Below are 18,430 nucleotides of genomic sequence, written 5' to 3'. Positions count from 1 at the left end.
CATCTGTGTAAGGCAAGTGCCACTTCCATTGAAGGGATGCTACCAGTTTACTGTCAGTTACACTTTACAAAGAAATGAACTGGATGGTACATAAATATTTATATCCAGCTAAACTACATCAGCCTACTAAAAAGTAGGAGGAAACATATCTAACAAAGGGTAGCAACTGCACTTTAAGAATTCAGATCATGACAGAGAAAGTGGCACTACATCTTTAAATGTCTGGAGAAAAGTATTTCATCTTTAATTCCCCATTTTCCTATTCAGAGCAAGTGCCGCCCAGGACTGGTTTTCGAGTGGATTCCTCTGGCAAGTATTCTTCAGCCTTCCTTGTTTTGTAAAATAACTGTCCTCCATTTTATGTTTAAGTAACTGTTCTTCCTTTCATCATTGCTCTGGGTTTTAGCCAATCATGAGTTCTCAATGACCATTCTATATAGTACAGCTTTTTTTAATTTTGGTATTCAATTAGACATGGTTAAAGAATGATAAGCACTAAAGCTCTCCCTAATGTGGAGTGTTATTTGGACCAGAGTGAAGTCTTCCCTTTTCCTCAGCCAGCTTGTGTGTTCATGTAACAATATTTTATATGCTCTTTGGTGTTCTTAGTATTCATTCACATAATGCTAGTACCATAAAAATATTCCACTATATCTGATGCCAGAAGATTCACATGCTAAAGAGCAGAAAGGATGGGTTATGCAGACCACAAGTTTATTTTATCCATACACATCTTCTGTCTGTCTGTTAAAAAAAATGTTTTAAAATAATAACTTTGTGGATGTTTGAATCACCTTCATTCTTTTGAAATATCAACAGTACATTAATTTAAAAAGAATTCATTCCATTTCCTGAAATCACATACTGTTAAATAAACGTGCTGCTGGTACAGTGAAGGTTGTTTTGCCATTGCTGTTAAAGCCCTCTCTAAGGCCTATATCCTGCAAACACTTATGCACATAAGTACCTTGTCTTGTGTACCTAACCGTTTCCAGAAATAGAAATTTATGTTCTTTTTTGCATACCCTCGAAGGCTTACAGGTTGGCTACAAAATTCCCTTTGGATAGAAACGTAGCATAATTCTCCATTAGGATACAGATTTAATTATTAAGCTTTCTTATTTTCTATCATGCAGCCTTTATTTACTTCCTTTGCATACTTATAAATCAAAATTGTGCAAATTAAAAATACTACCAATGCTGGAGATTACCAGGTCCATAATTGTTCTTAAAACTTTTCATACTTTTCAAGAGCACTGGAAACTCTGATATGAAGATATTGCATTTTCACTTTAACCACAATTCATAATAGTAATTTGCAAATTCCTGATTCTTGATCTCTTCCTTTTCTCTCTCTCTCTTAGTATTCACCTTAACTGAGAAAGTCCAAACAAATGTTTATTTTTAGCAGGAAAAGTGAATAAGCACATTACTTCAGGTGGAATGAAAGGTGCCAATCTAGCCCACTGAGAGAAAAAATATTCTATAATGAATTAATACTTATCATCAGGGTACAGTTCATCTTAGGGCAGGGATCGACAACCTTTGGCATGCGGCCAGTCAGGGAAATCCGCTGGCGAGCCGGGACGGTTTGTTTACCTGCTGCGTCTGCAGGTTCGACCCATCACAGCTCCCACTGGCCGCGGTTCACCGTTCCAAGCCAATGGCGGCTGCAGGAAGTGGCACGGGCCAAGGGATGTGCTGGCTGCCGCCTCCCACAGCCTCCATTGGTCTGGAATGATGAACCACGGCCAGTGGGAGCTGTGATCGGCCGAACCTGTGGACACTGCAGATAAACAAACCATCTCGGCCCACCAGCAGATTTCCCTGATGAGCCACGAGCCAAAGGTTGCCGATTCCTGTCTTAGGGCATGAGTGTTGTTCTGTTCTCAGTAAAGCCATTTTTCCTTTGTGAATTTGAGCCACTGAGAAATTTCACTATCTCCATCAGGAAAAATGGCAAAATTTGGCATATACCACAATAACCGACAGAGAAAAAGATACTCAAGGCCTGAATCTTACAGGGCCAGACACCAAGGGATATATACCAAAATAGCTTTTAAAAGGACCTCATGTACCCATGTTTCACCTCCCCTTAGTCGTTTGTTTACTTTTAGAAGCTTTGTATTGCTTGATGGGAAAATAGGCTGTCCAGTAGTGTTCTCCTGGATGGAACAAAATCCTACTGTTAAAGCAAATTTGTCAGTGTTTCAGGAACACTATTGGCTCTACACTAATGGCAAAATAATAGTAGCTAATGGCTAATGTAGATTGCCAAGATACATGACTTTTGCCAGGTATGATTGACACACAAAACTGCTAATTAGTCAAAGAGCTTCCAAAATGACAAGTTAGAGCCCTGTGAGAGGCTGCAAGATTCCTACATAAATATTTTCGGCCTAACCCTAAAGGTCTGGACCTTAACTAGTTAAATCTGTGTGCTCAGAGAGGGGACTTTAGAAAATAAATACGTCAGCAGTTTTTGTACTGATGCCCATCATAGTATCTGACTCCCACAATAATCCCTTTTTCATCATAATAAAAAAAAAAGCCAGCATGAAAATACCAAATGTTTGTTTTTAGTGATCTTTTTTTAAAAATGTCAGCAATGTGATTTTCTTTATTTTCTTTTATTTATTTATTTATTGTATAGTTTAAGTCTCAGTGTTTGTGCCAGAACCGTATTACTCACAAGCTGGCAGTCATGTTCTCAATACCTACAGTCAGGAGCACATAATAAATTGACATCAATACAAAAAGCTAGTATTCAGGTTGTGACAAACCCATTCACACCAGTGCCATTCAAAGTTAAAGCTGAGATTTTAAAACTGATCCCCTTGTTTCTCACTACTGCAGTACTGCCTGTAAGATGCCTCCACAATAAACTTAGACACAAGACAAGGAAAGGCAAGAGTATAGTTCCTAGCTTAAAATTCTTCTGCCTGTGTCCACTTGTGGAACAACCTTCTCATTAATTTAACAATTTTTGTGCACATGGACACTTGTCAGAGACATTTAGTGAGTTGATATGATAAGCTATTTTGAAGCTGTTATGGCTAGTCATGTAAATATATAGGTTAAGTAGAGCCACAAGGGCTGTAAGGGCTGGATGCACAAAAGAAGTTAGATGCCTAAGTCCTACTTTCAGGACCACTGCGATGCACCAAATGCCACTGAACCTTCTGGGTGCCTAAACTCACTGAGCACATTAAATTTCAGGGTTAAAGTTCCCTAGCTGCCTCTGGTTTTGCCTCTGGGCATGCACACTGCTGCCTCATTCTAGGTGTCCAGATGTCTATCTCTTCCCAAAACTCCAGAGTGGTTGATGAACCAGGAGTAAGTAGGCATTCAGCCACTTAAGTCACGCCCAGGGCCTGATCCAGCAGGTATGCTCAGAAGCTGCCTACCAAATCAACTCCCATTCAGAATCAAGCTGGAGGAGCAGATGGTGGTGCCGACCTTATAACTTTTAGTCCACTGATTAGAGCACTCCCGTGGGATGGGACACCCAAGTTTAATTCCCCCTCTTTGCCCCAGGGAGAGAAAGGAGGTGTCCCACCTCTTGGGAGAGTACTCGAACCACTGAACTATGGTTCATTCGCTCAAACTCTCCTGTTGAAGCTGTTCTACTGTGGAAATTAAAGACCGGTTGGAGCAGGGAGATTGAATCCAGTATCTCATACCATAGTTCAGTGGTTAGACCACTTTATTGAGAGTTTGGAGATCCCCTGTTAAAGTCCTCCTCACCCTCTGGCATAGACAGGGGAATTAAACCTGGGACTCTCACATCCCAAGTAATAACTTGCTAAAAGCTATAAGATAGGCACCACCATTTCCTCCTTTTCTCACTAAAACGGCATAGGCATCTAACTCCAGGAGAGGGTTCACAGCTGAGATTCACAAGCAAAAACAGGCACTTCCCTACAGTATGGATGTAGGCACCTATATATGTGAGAGGTGTGGTGCTTAGCATTCAGGCTTTGTGAATTGCAGTGATTTTCTAGGCACCTAAATGTTAGGCATTATGATGCTAAGCATCACACCTAACTTTTTTGTGTCCAGCCCTCAGTGTGTACATTGTCCTTCAACGCGAGGGCTATTGACCATTTGCTGTCTGTATGAACGAAGTGGAGGCTTTGGGAAAAGTTTGTGGTGCGTCACAAGATCGCTCCAGCTCGTTGCTCCTTTTGAATAGAAAGTAGCACTGCAGAGCTATCACACACCCCGTTACCATCCATTATAGATATTTGTATTAGGGCTGTCAGGTGATTAAAAAAATTAATTGTGATTAATTGTGCAATTAATTGCACTGTTAACAATAATAGAATACCATTTATTTAAATATTTTTGGATGTTTTCTACATTTTCAAATATATTGATTTCAATTGCAACACAGAATACAAAGTGTATAGTCTCACTTTATTTTTGATTACAAGTATTTGCACTGTAAAAAACAAAAGAAATGGTAATTTTCAATTCACCTAATACACGTACTGTAGTGCAGTCTCATTTTCATGAAAGTTGAACTTACAGATGTAGACTTATGTACAAAAAACTGCATGCAAAAATAAAACAGTATAAAATTTTCGAGCCTGCAAGTCCACTCAGTCCTACTTCTTGTTCAGCCAATCGCTCAGACAAACAAGATTGTTTACATTTGCAGGAGATAATGCTGCCTGCTTCTTGTTTACAATGTCACCTGAAAGTAAGAAAAGGTGTTCTCATGGCAGTGTTGTAGCTGGTGTCGCAAAATATTTACGTGCCAGATGCGCTAAAAATTCATATGTCCCTTCATGCCTTCATTACAGGGTGCATGCAACCATTCTGATGATAGGTTCTGCTCAATAGCCATCCAAAGCAGTACTGACCGACACATGTTCATTTTCATTATCTGAGTCAGATGCCACCAGCAGAAGGTTGATTTTGTTTTTTGTGGTTTGGGTTCTGTAGTTTCTGCATCGGAGTGTTGCTCTTTTAAGACATCTGAAAGCATGCTCCACACCTCGTCCCTCTCAGATTTTGGAAGGCACTTCAGATTCTTAAACCTTGGGTCGAGTGCTGAAGCTATCTTTAGAAATCTCACATTGGTACCTTCTTTGTGTTTTATGAAATCTGCAGTGAAAGTGTTCTTTATATGAACAACATGTGCTGGATCATCATCTGAGACTGCTATAACATGAAATATATGGCAGAATGCGGGTAAAACAGAGCAGGGGACATACAATTCTCCCCCAAGGAGTTCAGTCACAAATTTAATTAATGCATTCTTTTTTTAATGAGCATCATCAGCATGGAAGCATGTCCCCTGGAATGGTGCCTGAAGCAGAAAAAGGCATACGAATGTTTAGTATTTCTGGCACATAAATACCTTGCAATGCCAGTTACAAAAGTGCCATGCAAATGCCTGTTCTCACTTTCTGGTGACATTGCAAATAAGAAGAGGGCAGCATTATCTCCTGTAAATGTAAACAAACTTGTTTGTCTTAGCGATTGGCTGAACATAAAGTAGGTCTGAGTGGACTTGTAGGCTCTGAAGTTTTACATTGTTTTGTTTTTGAGTGCAGTTATGTAACAAAAAAAATCTTCATTTGTAAATTGCACTTTCACGTGCAAAGAGATTGCACTACAGTACTAATATCAGGTGAATTGAAAAATACTATTTCTTTTGTTTATCATTTTTACAGTGCAGATATTTGTAATAAAAAATCATACACACTTTGATTTCAATTACAACACAGAATACAATATATATGCAAATGTAGAAAAACAACCAAAATATTTAATAAATTTTAATTGGTATTCCATTGTTTAACAGTGCGATTAAAACTGCGATTAATCGCAATTACATTTTTTAATCACAATTAATTTTTTGGAGTTAATCACATGAGTTAACCATGACTAATCAACAGCCCTAATTTGTATATGAGAACTTTGTTACTTTCACACAAATCATTGACATGATTGACCATAAAAGCGCTTCAGCAACTATTGCAGCGTATGGTGTCAAGGCCTGATTTCTTAAGTCCTCATCCTGCCAATTGTGGGGATTCTCACAAGTGCAGTGATCCCTGAGTGTGGCTCATATCATAGGATTGACACCTAGGGCCTGATCCAAAGCATGCTGAAGTCAATAGAAAGATTCTTATTGACTTCAAGGGATTTTGGACCTGACCCAATATAAGAAGACCTAATAGCAATGGCTGCTCATTGACTCCACGTAATGTCAATACACCTTCTCTTTTGTATCAATTCTTCATGTTAAAATACCTTGGGATAGATTCTGTTGCATGCTAAATCCCCTGAACACCACTCCAGCAGCATAGAGGGGTCATTAATATGCCATAGTGGGCTGTGGCGAATTCTGTCAGCGCAAGCATAGTGCAGAACCACAATGTGTAGTTTTATGCTTCTCCCCACCCCCAAGCTCCAGCGCAGAGAGTCTGCCAATGGTGGGACTGGAGGTGGAAAGCCCATAGCATGTGGTGCTATGAAGATGCTAGGCTGAGCTGCAGTCCATAGCTAGCCCAGGATGGGGTGCTGTAATAATTAGGGCCCCATAGATCAGCCACCTTTGATCATCCACCCACTGGGCTGCGTCTTCTTGGGTTTTTTAAACCCTTGTGGTTTTAGTTTTGGGCTGGATGGTGTGATGGGGTTGAAAATCTTGAAAAACATTATCCTAAGTTATGGATTATAATGAAATCTGTAAGAGACCATCCTAATTAATCACTGTGCTATCTTCGGAGACCATCCCAAAGTAAGCCCAAATGTACTGAGTAAAATACTGGCCTGCCATTATTAAAAGCCCATCTTTATTAAGCAGCCAGTTCTTGTCAGTCTCTTGAATGCTCACTGGTTCACTGTATTTTCTTTAAAAATTCATTTCCTCTCTCTTTTTGTGATGAGTGCATAAAAGCCTAAAATTTTAAATATTACTTTTTATACAACAGTAGCTTTTAAATGAACTGAATAGATTTTCCAGTAATTTCATTTTAAAAATACACAGCGTTCCTGAGCTGAAAGGTTGTATGATGAGTTTCAGCACAGAACATACTTTTACCATCAAGTTACAGTGATCTGAAAAAAAGGAATTTTAATGATTTATAAAGCTCCTGAAATGTTAATTGAGTAGAAAGTTGTTCAGTTTAATGTTGTGTTATCTGTCCATTTCAAACCCTTCATTTTAGGGGCTTCGAATGCCAACTAGCACCAAAATTCTTCATCAAGTGTATTATCTCAGACTGAAATACTGTAAAGCTACACTACATACGTTGGCACACTGTTTATACCTGTGTGGACTAAAATGGTCTTTTCATTAATGGTTATTTAGTTCTACTGACCTGTAATTAGAGCTGATCATTTTTCAAGTATCTCCATCTCCCATATCAAATTACTCTTTTAAAGTTTTGAAGAACTAAACTAAAGTTACAAAGTAAATACCATTGCTGATGGTGGAGCCACAAAATGTAATACAAAGGCAGTCACTGGAAGAAGGCAGGACATTATGAATTTGCCTCATACTACCCACTTTCTAGTTTGGATTGAGTATACTTTACTGCACACCATCATCTTTAGAGATATCTTCATATTCAAGTATCTGTGTCTGTTTGTCTGTGTACAACACACTGTTTTCAATACAGTTTCCATATGCTCTAACAGGACCATCATTAATCATTTCCAATGAACTAACCACTGGGATATTCAGTTTCTCAAGGAAAAATGAAAATACATTACTCAATGAGATCTCCTTTTAAACCAGGTCCAGATTACAAGGAGCTGGATGTTCATCTTCGGAGGATGGAGTCTGGATTTGGCTTCAGAATCCTTGGAGGAGATGAACCTGGACAGCCTGTAAGTAGTTTCTTCATGACTTTCTATTTTATCATTTCAGTAACTTTGTAAGTGTCAGAAAAATATCACTTCATACAGTGGTCACAAAGGAATGGAATTTTAGAATGCCAAGTAAAAAGACTTTTTCCTGTTCATCCATTGAAAAAGACAGGTCTCTCAAATTGTCAGCATCTCCACTTAAAATATGTCATTGTGAATCACTTTGTATTAAGTTAGGAAGAGTGCACTCTGCAACCTTTTTTAGAGAACTGACTGCTATTTGGCCCTTTTAATTATTGACTTACAGAGAACTATTGGCTTCCCTGAAAGATCAAGTATTGAGTTTAACCAGTAGATTTGCATTCAAATTTTGTATGAGCATGTGTGAATGAATACCATGCTGTACTGTAGTAAGTTAATGTAGATACAAACTGTACACATATGGAATGTGTGGAATTAGGGAGTACTGTTAATGACCTTATTCATCTTTGGGAACACATGGACTACTGGTGAAATCTGGACACTAAAGCCAGTGGGAGTTTTACCATTTACTTAATTGAGTCATGACTTCATATTTAAATCATGATCTGAGGACTTCAGTAACGCAGCCAGAGGTTATGGGTCTTTTACAGGAGCGCATGGGTGAAGTTCTGTGGCCTGGGATATAAAGAAGGGCAGACTGGATGATCACAGTGGTCCCTTCTGGCCTTAAAGTCTATAAAAATAAATCCACGTTAAATTAAGTGCATTAATTATTTACTAGAAAACATCACAGCATGTCATATACTGAAAAAACACTGAAGAGTATATTAAAATATGTACCATTGACATAGAATTGCTGCATACATGATAAATGCCTTTATCTCATTCCTTTGACCACTTCCCTTGCTCTCTGTGCACTAATCCACTTCCACCTTGATTTTTTCTATATTCAGAATTTCTGAGCAGCTGCAAATAGATGCCTTTTCTAGAGAACGGTTTCCTTTTTTCTACCCCAATATGAAATTTCCCCCAAATGTAACTTGGTCTACAGCCCAGGCCATTTCATTCTGCACCATTGACAGGTTTAAGAAACAATAACTTGTGATGCATCAGGCATGGAAATGGGAGATTTATGCCACTAGGCAGGGGACATCCCCACCTTTCCAAAGGGGCATCCAGCATATGCTTCTAGCCTTGCAAGGCCTCGAAACCTTAAATAATGACATAATTATTGGACTCATTGGCTTTACAGGTGGAAGAATTATAGGACTGGAAGGGACCTCAAGAGGTCTACTGGTCTAGTGTCCTGCACTCAATACTCAAAATAGAACACACATACAATTTTAAAAATTCTCTAAAATCTTTTATTATCCTTTTTTGTAATATATGTGGCATATATTCAATATATGATTATGTGGTGGAGCATATGATTTATTTTTAATTGAACTTATTTGGAGTGACCTGCATGACTCAGTCATAGCCTTGCCACTCAGGACTGATGTAGCCATCCCAAACCAACACTGATAAAACGATATACAATAACCAACTATTTATTCTATGTTGCTTATATACAACAGTGACATCTTTCTTAGAAAAACCTAAATATAGATTTACATGTCATTTATTCAAATCTGTACAAAATAAAATGATAGCCATTAAAATGTTAACACTTGTCCGATGGTGGTATCTGAGAAACCAAAATTATTTACTATATTTCAAATAAGAAATAAGTGTGTTATTGCATTTACCACTATGGGGCAAGAATTGATAAGAACATAACAATGGACATACTGGGTCAGACCAATGATCCATCCAGCCCATTATCCTGTGTTCCAGTAGTGCCTGCTGCCAATACTTCAGAGGGAATGAATAGAATAGGGCAGTTACTGAGAGATCCATCCCCTGTCGTCCAGTTCCAGCTTCTGTCAGTCAGAGGCTTAGGGACATCCAGAGAATGGGGTTGTGTCCCTGACCATCTTGGCTAATAACCATTGATGGACCTATCCTCCAGGAAGTTATCTAATTCTTTTCTGAACCCAGTTATAGTTTGGGCCTTCACAACAACCCCGGCAACAAGTTTCACAGGGTGACTGCGCTTTGTGTGAAGAAATGAAATATTGATAAATGTGAGAAATATTGACATTTTAAGGGTGCCTTCTGTATACTGAAATATATGCATCATATTCTAAAAGCAATACACCATATACTGACAAACACACAGAGCATATTTTAGCATAAATACATTGGGGAGAAATTTTCAAAAAGCATCCTAGTGAATTGGAAGCCTAGATTCCATTTTCAAAAGCAATTTAGGAGCCTAAGTCTCATCGAAAGTCATTGGGACTTAGTCTTCTCAATGCCAAAGTCATTTTTGAAAACAAGGCTTAGGGGCTTTTAAAATTTTTATCTATTACCTAGAGAAAGTGTCGTCACTCAAACAACACTCAAAATCCATGCTGTCTAGGATGTTTGTCTTCTTTTTTCGTCATACAAACGCAGCATTTGTGAAGAAGACACTCTGTTTCTACATAATGTGCATTCATAATAAAACATATTTCAGATCTAATTTTTCTCTCCTTTGCTGTTCGCTTCTCCCCCATTCACAGCTCAGGTGTACCCACCCATGCCTCTCACCTCTAAACAAGGAGAGGCACAGCTTATGTTTGTCCTGCAAACCCCCTCACTTCCCATGAACCAAGCAGTGAGATACTTTGAAATGTTTTTTTTTTCAGCTTTCCTGCTGTGCGCTCAGGTAACATAGAACAAAAAGAAGCTTTAATTACCTTTTGTCTTTGTGGTTTTGTTTTTAAAAGGGAGTATTGGATTTGTCAGCATAAGGGAATAAGAAAAAGCAAATTCCACATAAAGTTTTAAAAAGTGATGATGCAAACAGTTTAATAGGACCATAACAGAGTTTGCTTCAGGGTATATAATTCATTTGACAGATAGGATTGGAGTACTCCACTTTCCTTGCTCATGAGCACAAAGACACTTTAAAGTAGAGAGGAGGAGTTACATTTAGACACCTCTGCTAGATAACACTAGGTGTGGCTACGCCAATTCCAATCAGTATCAACTCCAGTCAACTCCCAAATGTCAGTATCCAAGACCATACCCCTATATGCATCTACCACATCTGCTAGTGATTAGCGAGGAGCTTAAGATATGCTTGTACTGACAATGAACTGTAACAGGTACACACTCCAGAGACACATACCCCAAATTGTGCCTAACTTACTCTGGTGAACCATCAATGAATGTGGCCAGATATTCTGAAATTGACCACCACATTCAGAACCCTGCTGAAGGCACTAAGATATTTAGTACTGTTCCAGACAGGGAAAATATTTTGGATGCATTCAGGCAACTTGAACTCAACATCATGAACCCATTAGTGAAGTGGATAATACTAAGCACTTTTCCTCTTCCTCTTCACTTTACATATATTATTTAATTAAACCGTACAAAGAACCTATGAAGTAGCCATTTACAGATGGGGAAAATGAGAGAGAAACGAAATGATGTGCCCAAAAAAATCACAGTGGGACTTAGTGTCAAAGCAGGGGTTAACAGTTATGAGTTGCTGGCTTCTAATTTCATTCTCAGACCACTAGGCCAAAACACTCTCACAAATACTGTTAATCTCAACAGGTCAACATTTGGGAGATTTTTTAAAGTAAATTTTATTACCATCAAGCAATAGCTGAAATTAATGGTTTTCTCTGCGATCCATCCCTTATCTCTGATAATTTTGTCAGACTGCCCCCACAGACATTCCAGTCAGTATCATTCTGAAAGGATGACACAAATGTCATTAAATGCTTGATATTTTTCAGTTTGTTTTCTGTTTGCAGAGTTTATAACTATTAAGGAAATTAAGTAGTCGTGAGGTGAGAGACACTAGATAAAACACATAAAACAAAGAGTAGGAATAAATTATTGATTTTCAACATAGCAAAAAGTTAACAGTGGGTCATCTCCAGGTTCTAAACTAGGATCCATGTTATTGCATATGGCTCCCATTATGTCATAATGTGACCTTTTTTAAACAACCCAGTCCCAGCATTCACTGCAAGTAGGGGAAGCAGCGAGCCTGTGCAGAGCCCCGTGGACTGAACTAGGGATTTCTAGAGCTAAAAGCCTGAGTTCCTACAGCTTGAGCTAAAGACACCTCTCTTTCCCCCTTCCCCCTGTAGCTGTGGCCAGTAAAAGAATCGTATCCTTCTATGGATCATTCATGGCAGAGGAATGTACACTGAGTGGTGGATTAGATGGGCACAGTGAATTGTAGGATTGGCGCTTAAATGTATTAATTATCTGAAAGAGAGTGAACAAAGAGTAGCAAAATTTTCAGAGGAGACAACATTATTTAGCATAGTCAAGACTAGGAAAGACTGTTAGGAGCATGAGAGGAACTTTAAAAAGCTAGGTGGGTGGCCATTGCAATGGCAGATGAAATACCACATTGACAAAAGCAAGGTAATGTACACTGGAAGAAATCATTTTCAGTACTTCTAATTATAAATGAATGGTGGTGTCATTGTGGACAGCTCAGTGAAAACCTCTGCTTACTGTGCAGCTGCCGTCAAGATACTGTTCAGTGCTTTATCTGCTTAGAATCAGATTTAAAGCGAATGAAATATATTCAGTATACAAACAAAGGAGCAAGTTTTCCCCCATAAAAAGCTGCCAAGCTACAGTGAGTTCATAGACATTTCTGTTTTAGATAACTAGCTACAAATCATTACTTGGTAGAGGCACAAAATCAAAATGTTTTGAGAATACTTTGTGGGAATCTATCTCAATGCATCCTGGAGTTGCTTTTTGTTGTGAAGGAGCATAAAGGATCATAAATATATATTTATATACAGTAAAGGAGCATAAATGTATATTTTATAGCTGGGTTTTGTACAAAGTAGTATCCAAACTTTGAGGTATATTCTTTCAGCCTTTTGAAGCACAGAATGAAAATCTCTGGTAACTCTGCTTGGCACTACTTAACGGGTATCTAAGAACATCAGGAAGAAGGAGAATGCTATGGCTTTCCCCCATCCCCTGTACATTTTGGAAGCAAAAGATTGCCCCAGGGGAGGGCCAGAGAGAGAGAGGAAAATTCTGCAAAGTTCCCCACATGAAGTTTCCTCTGAAAGCTCTTCCATTAGGTTTGCGGAGGTTTGCTGCCAGGCCCTGCAGACCTCTGTGTATCCATCAGAAGCCAAGACCACCCATATAGAAACACTCATCCTATGCCTCTGCACCACCTTCTGGCCCTTGCAGTTGTTCCTCATGTTTACAAGTTCCCTTGCTGGCTTCTCTCCCTTGTTACCTAAAGAGGGCACTGATCAAGAGTTAAGACAGCCTCAGGCTGTGTTAACTTTTAAGCAGATACCCCACATCGCTACTTTTCCATCTGAAGCCATCATTCTTTGTTTACCAAAAACCTAAACGAAAGAAAGAAAAATCAGGAAATAACTTTGTGAATAATTTAAACATACAAATCTTTTCAGGGAATTCAGGTTTTGTTTGATTTAACCTTGATTTTTATCCCGAACATATCATGGAAAAAAATATATGTCTGGAAAAATTCATTAGAAATCTTTGAATGTTCCTTTTTACTGGGTTTATCTGTCTAAAACAAGTTGATTTTAAATGTACATTTGAGCATGTCCTCCATTTAAAAACTCCATCTGCACAGAAAAAGTTGACATTTCTCCTCTTCTTCTCTTTTTGCCAGTCAGTTACTCCTTAACTGTTTTTTATCAGCAGAAATGCCTGATACAGCAACTTTCTTACCAAAGGATCCCAAAGTAGTTTGCTAACTAGGGATCAATTCACATCACTACTGAAATTCAGGTAAACACCTTTGAGATTAAATATATCAAACTATTTTATAGAACACAGCAGTCAGGGAACATAGGTGGACAAAATATAGATTCACAGATTTGATGGCTAAACACAACCATTATGTTCATCTAGTCTGACTTCCTGCATAACACAGACCATAGAACTTCACCCAGTAATTCCTGCATCAAACCCAATAGCGTGTTGTCAAACTAGAGTAGCTCTCTTAGCTACCATGGTAAATCGATCTAAGTTACACTACTTCAGTTATGTGACTAATGTAACTGAAGTAGACATAGCTAGATCCACTTACTGCAGTGTCTACACTGTACCGTGTTGACAGGAGATGCTCTCCTGCTGACTTCCCTTACTCTTCTCGGGGAGTACAGGAGTCAACAGGAGAGCGCTCTGCCATTGACTTAGCAGGTCTTCACCAGACCTGCTAAATTGACACTGCTGCATCGATCACAGCAATGCCGATATAGCCGTAAGTATATAGACAAGCCCTTAGACATACAATCTTGATTTAAAGACTTAAAGTGTAGCTAGCCAATGTTGCAGTAATGCTAGAATTCTCAGGTTTATCACTCCATCTCTTGTGGAAAACAGAATGGCATCTTTAAATGATCCTGAGTGATCAGGGTTTTGTTCTCATTCAAAGAGCAGTAGCACAGTGCCACCCAATGCCTTTTGGGAGCATTAATTAAATTTTAACTGAAAGGGAAAAAATGTTACCCAGTGAACCTCCAGCAACACCCTGAATGTATTTAACGTTCCCATTTGTTTCACTATCTAGATTCTGATTGGAGCAGTAATTGCAATGGGTTCTGCAGACAGAGATGGTCGTCTACATCCTGGTGATGAGTTGGTGTATGTAGATGGGATCCCAGTGGCTGGCAAAACCCACCGATACGTGATTGATCTCATGCATAATGCAGCCCGAAATGGGCAAGTGAATCTTACTGTGAGAAGAAAGGTGCTATCTATAGGTATGTTAATAAAAAGGGAAATACAGAAAAACTAACCAAGAGCTGTCAATAAAGGGGGCAGTAATTTAGGTAATGCTTTTTTAAAAAAGAAAAAGTTTTAACAAAAACTAACTTTATAATCATTTTTTTTTTATTATTTAAAGAATTAAGTCTTGGAAAACCTTTGTCCTTCAACATTCCCTGGCAGTGTTTGTGAGACAAACATTGCAACGTTGTGCCTGATTCCTAGAGAACCAGGAAGTAAGAGTGACAATCCTGCTGTAAAGATCATGAGTGACTCTGTGTTTGTTCCATACTATGTTCTCCTGTATTGTCCCTACTTGTGCCATGTTAGGACCAAAGGGTGCTCGTATTACTTATCTGAGTGGTCTTATTGAAGTCATTGGTGTGAGTAAAGCAAGCAGGAAAAGGCTTGCAGATTGTAAGCTCTTTAGGGCAGGAATTCCTTCCGTTGCTTTGACATGTTCTGAGCCCAGTCCTGCTGCCACTGAAGTTAATGGGAGTTTTGCCACTGACTTCAAAGGAAACCATCTCAAGTCTTTTAGTGCTATATAAATAATGACTAGAAACAGGGCAGTCTGGTTTCCATTTCCAAGCAGAAAGTGCAGAAGATAAACAGGATTAATAGTGTAAAGAAAATTAGAGAGACAAGATGGGTGAGGTAATATCTGTTGGTAAGAGAGATGAGCTTTTGAGCTACCCAGAGTTTGTCTTCAGGTCTGGGAAAGGTACTAAGAGAGTAGCTCAAAAGCTTGTCTCTCTCACCAACAGAAGTTAGTCCAATAAAAGATATTACCTCATCCACTTTTTTTTTTGTAATATCCTGGGACTGACGCAGTACACGGCTACAACAACACTGCATAAAGCAGATGAGACATTTTCAATTCTTTCAGTCTTGACCATCTAAGGTGTTACTGGTAACACAGAGGAGATTTTTTCTAAATATATCCTGGCAGCATCTATTTAACAAGAGTTTTTAATGAGTGAATCTGTTCTCATTCAGTTAAACTCTTTGCTTATGTGAATGAAGTTTAATAATCTAATATAACCCTTAGAACAGGCTCATCATTAGGGCACTTTAATGAGTGATCAGAAATTAGTAAACATGTCATCGGCCCCTTCTGTCTTCTCCCTCTCCATCCACCAAGGAGCCCTTTCTCTTTTCCTGCTCCACCTCCTTAGCCTTTGCCTTCCCCTTCCTGCCCACCCCAGCAGTCCAGCAACCTCATGCTCCTAACCCACTTATTGTTGTTCATACTCCCCATTTCCCGTCTCTGGCACGCTGTCAGGTCACTGTCCATCTTCCCTATCTCGGGACTGACTTTCTTCTGTTAACTCTAGAATCCTGCAGCCAGAAATCCTCCCTCCAACCTGGCTCAACGCCCCCTAGAAGCTCCCCAAACCCTAGGAAAATGGCCAGTTACCAAGGTAAAATACTGAACATGTGGGGATTCGTTAGTTTCCTAAGGGTTAGTAGATTTTATCAGCCTCTATGGAAACTGGACTGTAGACAAGAATAATAATTACAAGAGTTAGTACAGACAGCATAGTTATCATCCTTTGGTGGTTGGTTGCCTTACATTATGTAAGGAACTTTTTAAGAGTTTCTATTAATCACAGGACTCCTGACACAGAAATTGAATCAAGCTACTAAAACATCCTGGATTATTCTTTAGCCTTGATAGTGACACTCTCTGAAATATAGTGTATGACTCATTGTTTAACTGCTTATGAAGCTGTACAAGTTTTTAGATTGATGTGATGTATTGAATGTTATCTTTAAACAAAAATGTAGCATTATTTACATGAACTGAAAAATGCAAAATCAGTACAAAGGTACTGGCATACATCCTCACCTAAGGCTGATAGGATTAAAATGAAGTTCTTGGTTCTGAGTATGTGTAATATGGAGAACTTGGGCTTTCCTTATGTTGCTGTTAACAAATACTAGATTTGCAGAAACATTTGTCCTACAATTTTTACTAGTCTTGCAGTTTTGTTATTCTTTATTTTCATATTGATGCACAACATTAAGGTCCTGATCCTGACATTTATAACATGCAGGAATAATAGTCTACCCACATGTAACTTGCAGAATTAGAACCTAATTTACTGTATATCCAATTTCAAATTAGTGTGATTTTTCTATTCCTTTTTCTATGCAATGGATCAGATTCTCATCAAAATTAAACCAAGGCAATTTCATTGTGGTCAAGGGTGTTACACCAGCTTGACTAAGAGGAGAATATGCCCTACCTTTCCATAGTGAAAATATTCTTAATATAAGCAACAGTCAGAAATATGCAGGTAAAATATAAAGAAAACTAGAATTTGCAAAAGAAAACTATAGAAATAAATCATTCTTTTTTAAAAAAGGTGGACCCTTACATAACAAAGGAAAGGTTAATTTTGAACGTGGTATTTTAAAAAACTGACATTTACACATATGTTTGTACTTTCTTGGGTTGATCTGTTCATGTCCTGGCTGTGAATGTCTTTGGGGTTGTGGAAATCAGGCATAGGAGTGATTAGAAAGCTTGCCTTCCTCTACAAAAAAAAAAAAAAGAAAAGGAAAATAAAGAATGAAGAAAGAACAAGCCATAGGCAATATTGGGTGAATAAACAGCTTGGGCATAGAGGAAAGGCCTTAGGAAGAAAAGACATCCTCAGATGGTCCCAATACACTCTCAAACTACAGAGTCAAGACTAGGGCTGTGCAAATCTCGCTGGGTTCAGGTTTCAAACAGAGCCCAGCAGTTTGGTTCACAGGTTTTAGAAAAACATTAGCCTCCAAGGGGAACCCCTTACCTCTAAGTTTCAAGGCCATCAGACCCTTGCTTCCATCTATGTTTTCAAGGATTTTGCTAGGAGGTGGGATAGAAATGAGGTTAACCAGCTTCTGATCTGGGCAGACAACCTCAGCCCAAACCATTTGCTAGCACAGGCCAGGGTTAGAAAATGTCTTCCAAATGGGCTTGAGATTTGATTTATTTTGCACAGCTCTGTCTCAGAATCTTAGATGTCCTCTTTCTCAAGAACTGAGGTAAAGAATTACCAAACTTGAGTTCCTGAAACCTGCTTTGTTAGAAAAAAGTGATGTTTCAGAGGAAATAGAAATTAAACTGCCATTTCTTTGCAGGCAGAGCAAGCAAAAAAAAAATTCTGATGAATATGTTTCAGAATAAAGAGAAGAAAATCTAACAGCCATCTAAAATTTGCTCTTCCTCCGTTTTCATTCTTTTTGTGTAGTTAATGAGACTCTCTGGCATTCATTTATAACAGTCTGCTCCTGATAATGCAGGGCAGTAAGATCATTTTCTTTTTGTTACAGCCAAACTGACATACACAGTATACATATACAGAGTCAACCTTCTAAAACATGACAGTTAGAAAATGTGATCTCTCTTGTCTTTGACTATGGCATTTAGTTGCAGATGGGGTCCAATAACTCTCAGAGATTTGGTATTCTAATGTAGTGGCACAATAATTGTTTAGTTTTCCTCCTTGTTACTCTCCCTAATCACTCTATTTCAAAGTTGCACAAGGACTGTTAAAGGACACACTTACCTGCCTGAGAAAATAATAGTTTGTCCTTGGATCCTGCTTATTTTATTCAGAAAATAGATTTCAGACTTGGAACTTTTAACTTGTAAACTTTTTTGGGACCTCTGGGGGGGCGGAATGTGAAGCTTGTCAGATATTTTGTAGTATGACTGCACCACTATTACTGCTAGGGGCAGAAAACATCCATTGTATATTTATCTGAAACTACTATATTATATTACTAT

General features: G+C 38.6%; 1 protein-coding gene across 15 annotated transcripts in view; it reads left to right on the top strand.

The window, feature by feature from the left end:
* The window catches only part of MAGI2 (membrane associated guanylate kinase, WW and PDZ domain containing 2), a 1,181,180-nt gene that overhangs the window by 1,077,932 nt on the left and 84,818 nt on the right, over window positions 1–18,430 (top strand). For 10 of the 15 annotated variants that reach the window (XM_073328600.2, XM_073328598.2, XM_073328606.2 and 7 more), the window contains 4 exons: window positions 268–306; window positions 7,757–7,851; window positions 14,450–14,642; window positions 15,984–16,070. In XM_073328600.2, the coding sequence (XP_073184701.1) occupies window positions 268–306; window positions 7,757–7,851; window positions 14,450–14,642; window positions 15,984–16,070 (414 nt within the window). The remainder of the gene's footprint in view (window positions 1–267; window positions 307–7,756; window positions 7,852–14,449; window positions 14,643–15,983; window positions 16,071–18,430) is intronic. The other 5 variants (XM_073328604.2, XM_073328605.2, XM_073328617.2 and 2 more) reach the window with 1 other exon arrangement.

The sequence above is a fragment of the Lepidochelys kempii genome, chromosome 1 (genome assembly GCF_965140285.1).
Source record: "Lepidochelys kempii isolate rLepKem1 chromosome 1, rLepKem1.hap1, whole genome shotgun sequence".
Taxonomy (NCBI): domain Eukaryota; kingdom Metazoa; phylum Chordata; order Testudines; family Cheloniidae; genus Lepidochelys; species Lepidochelys kempii.
This window is presented reverse-complemented; position numbering and strand designations above follow the sequence as displayed.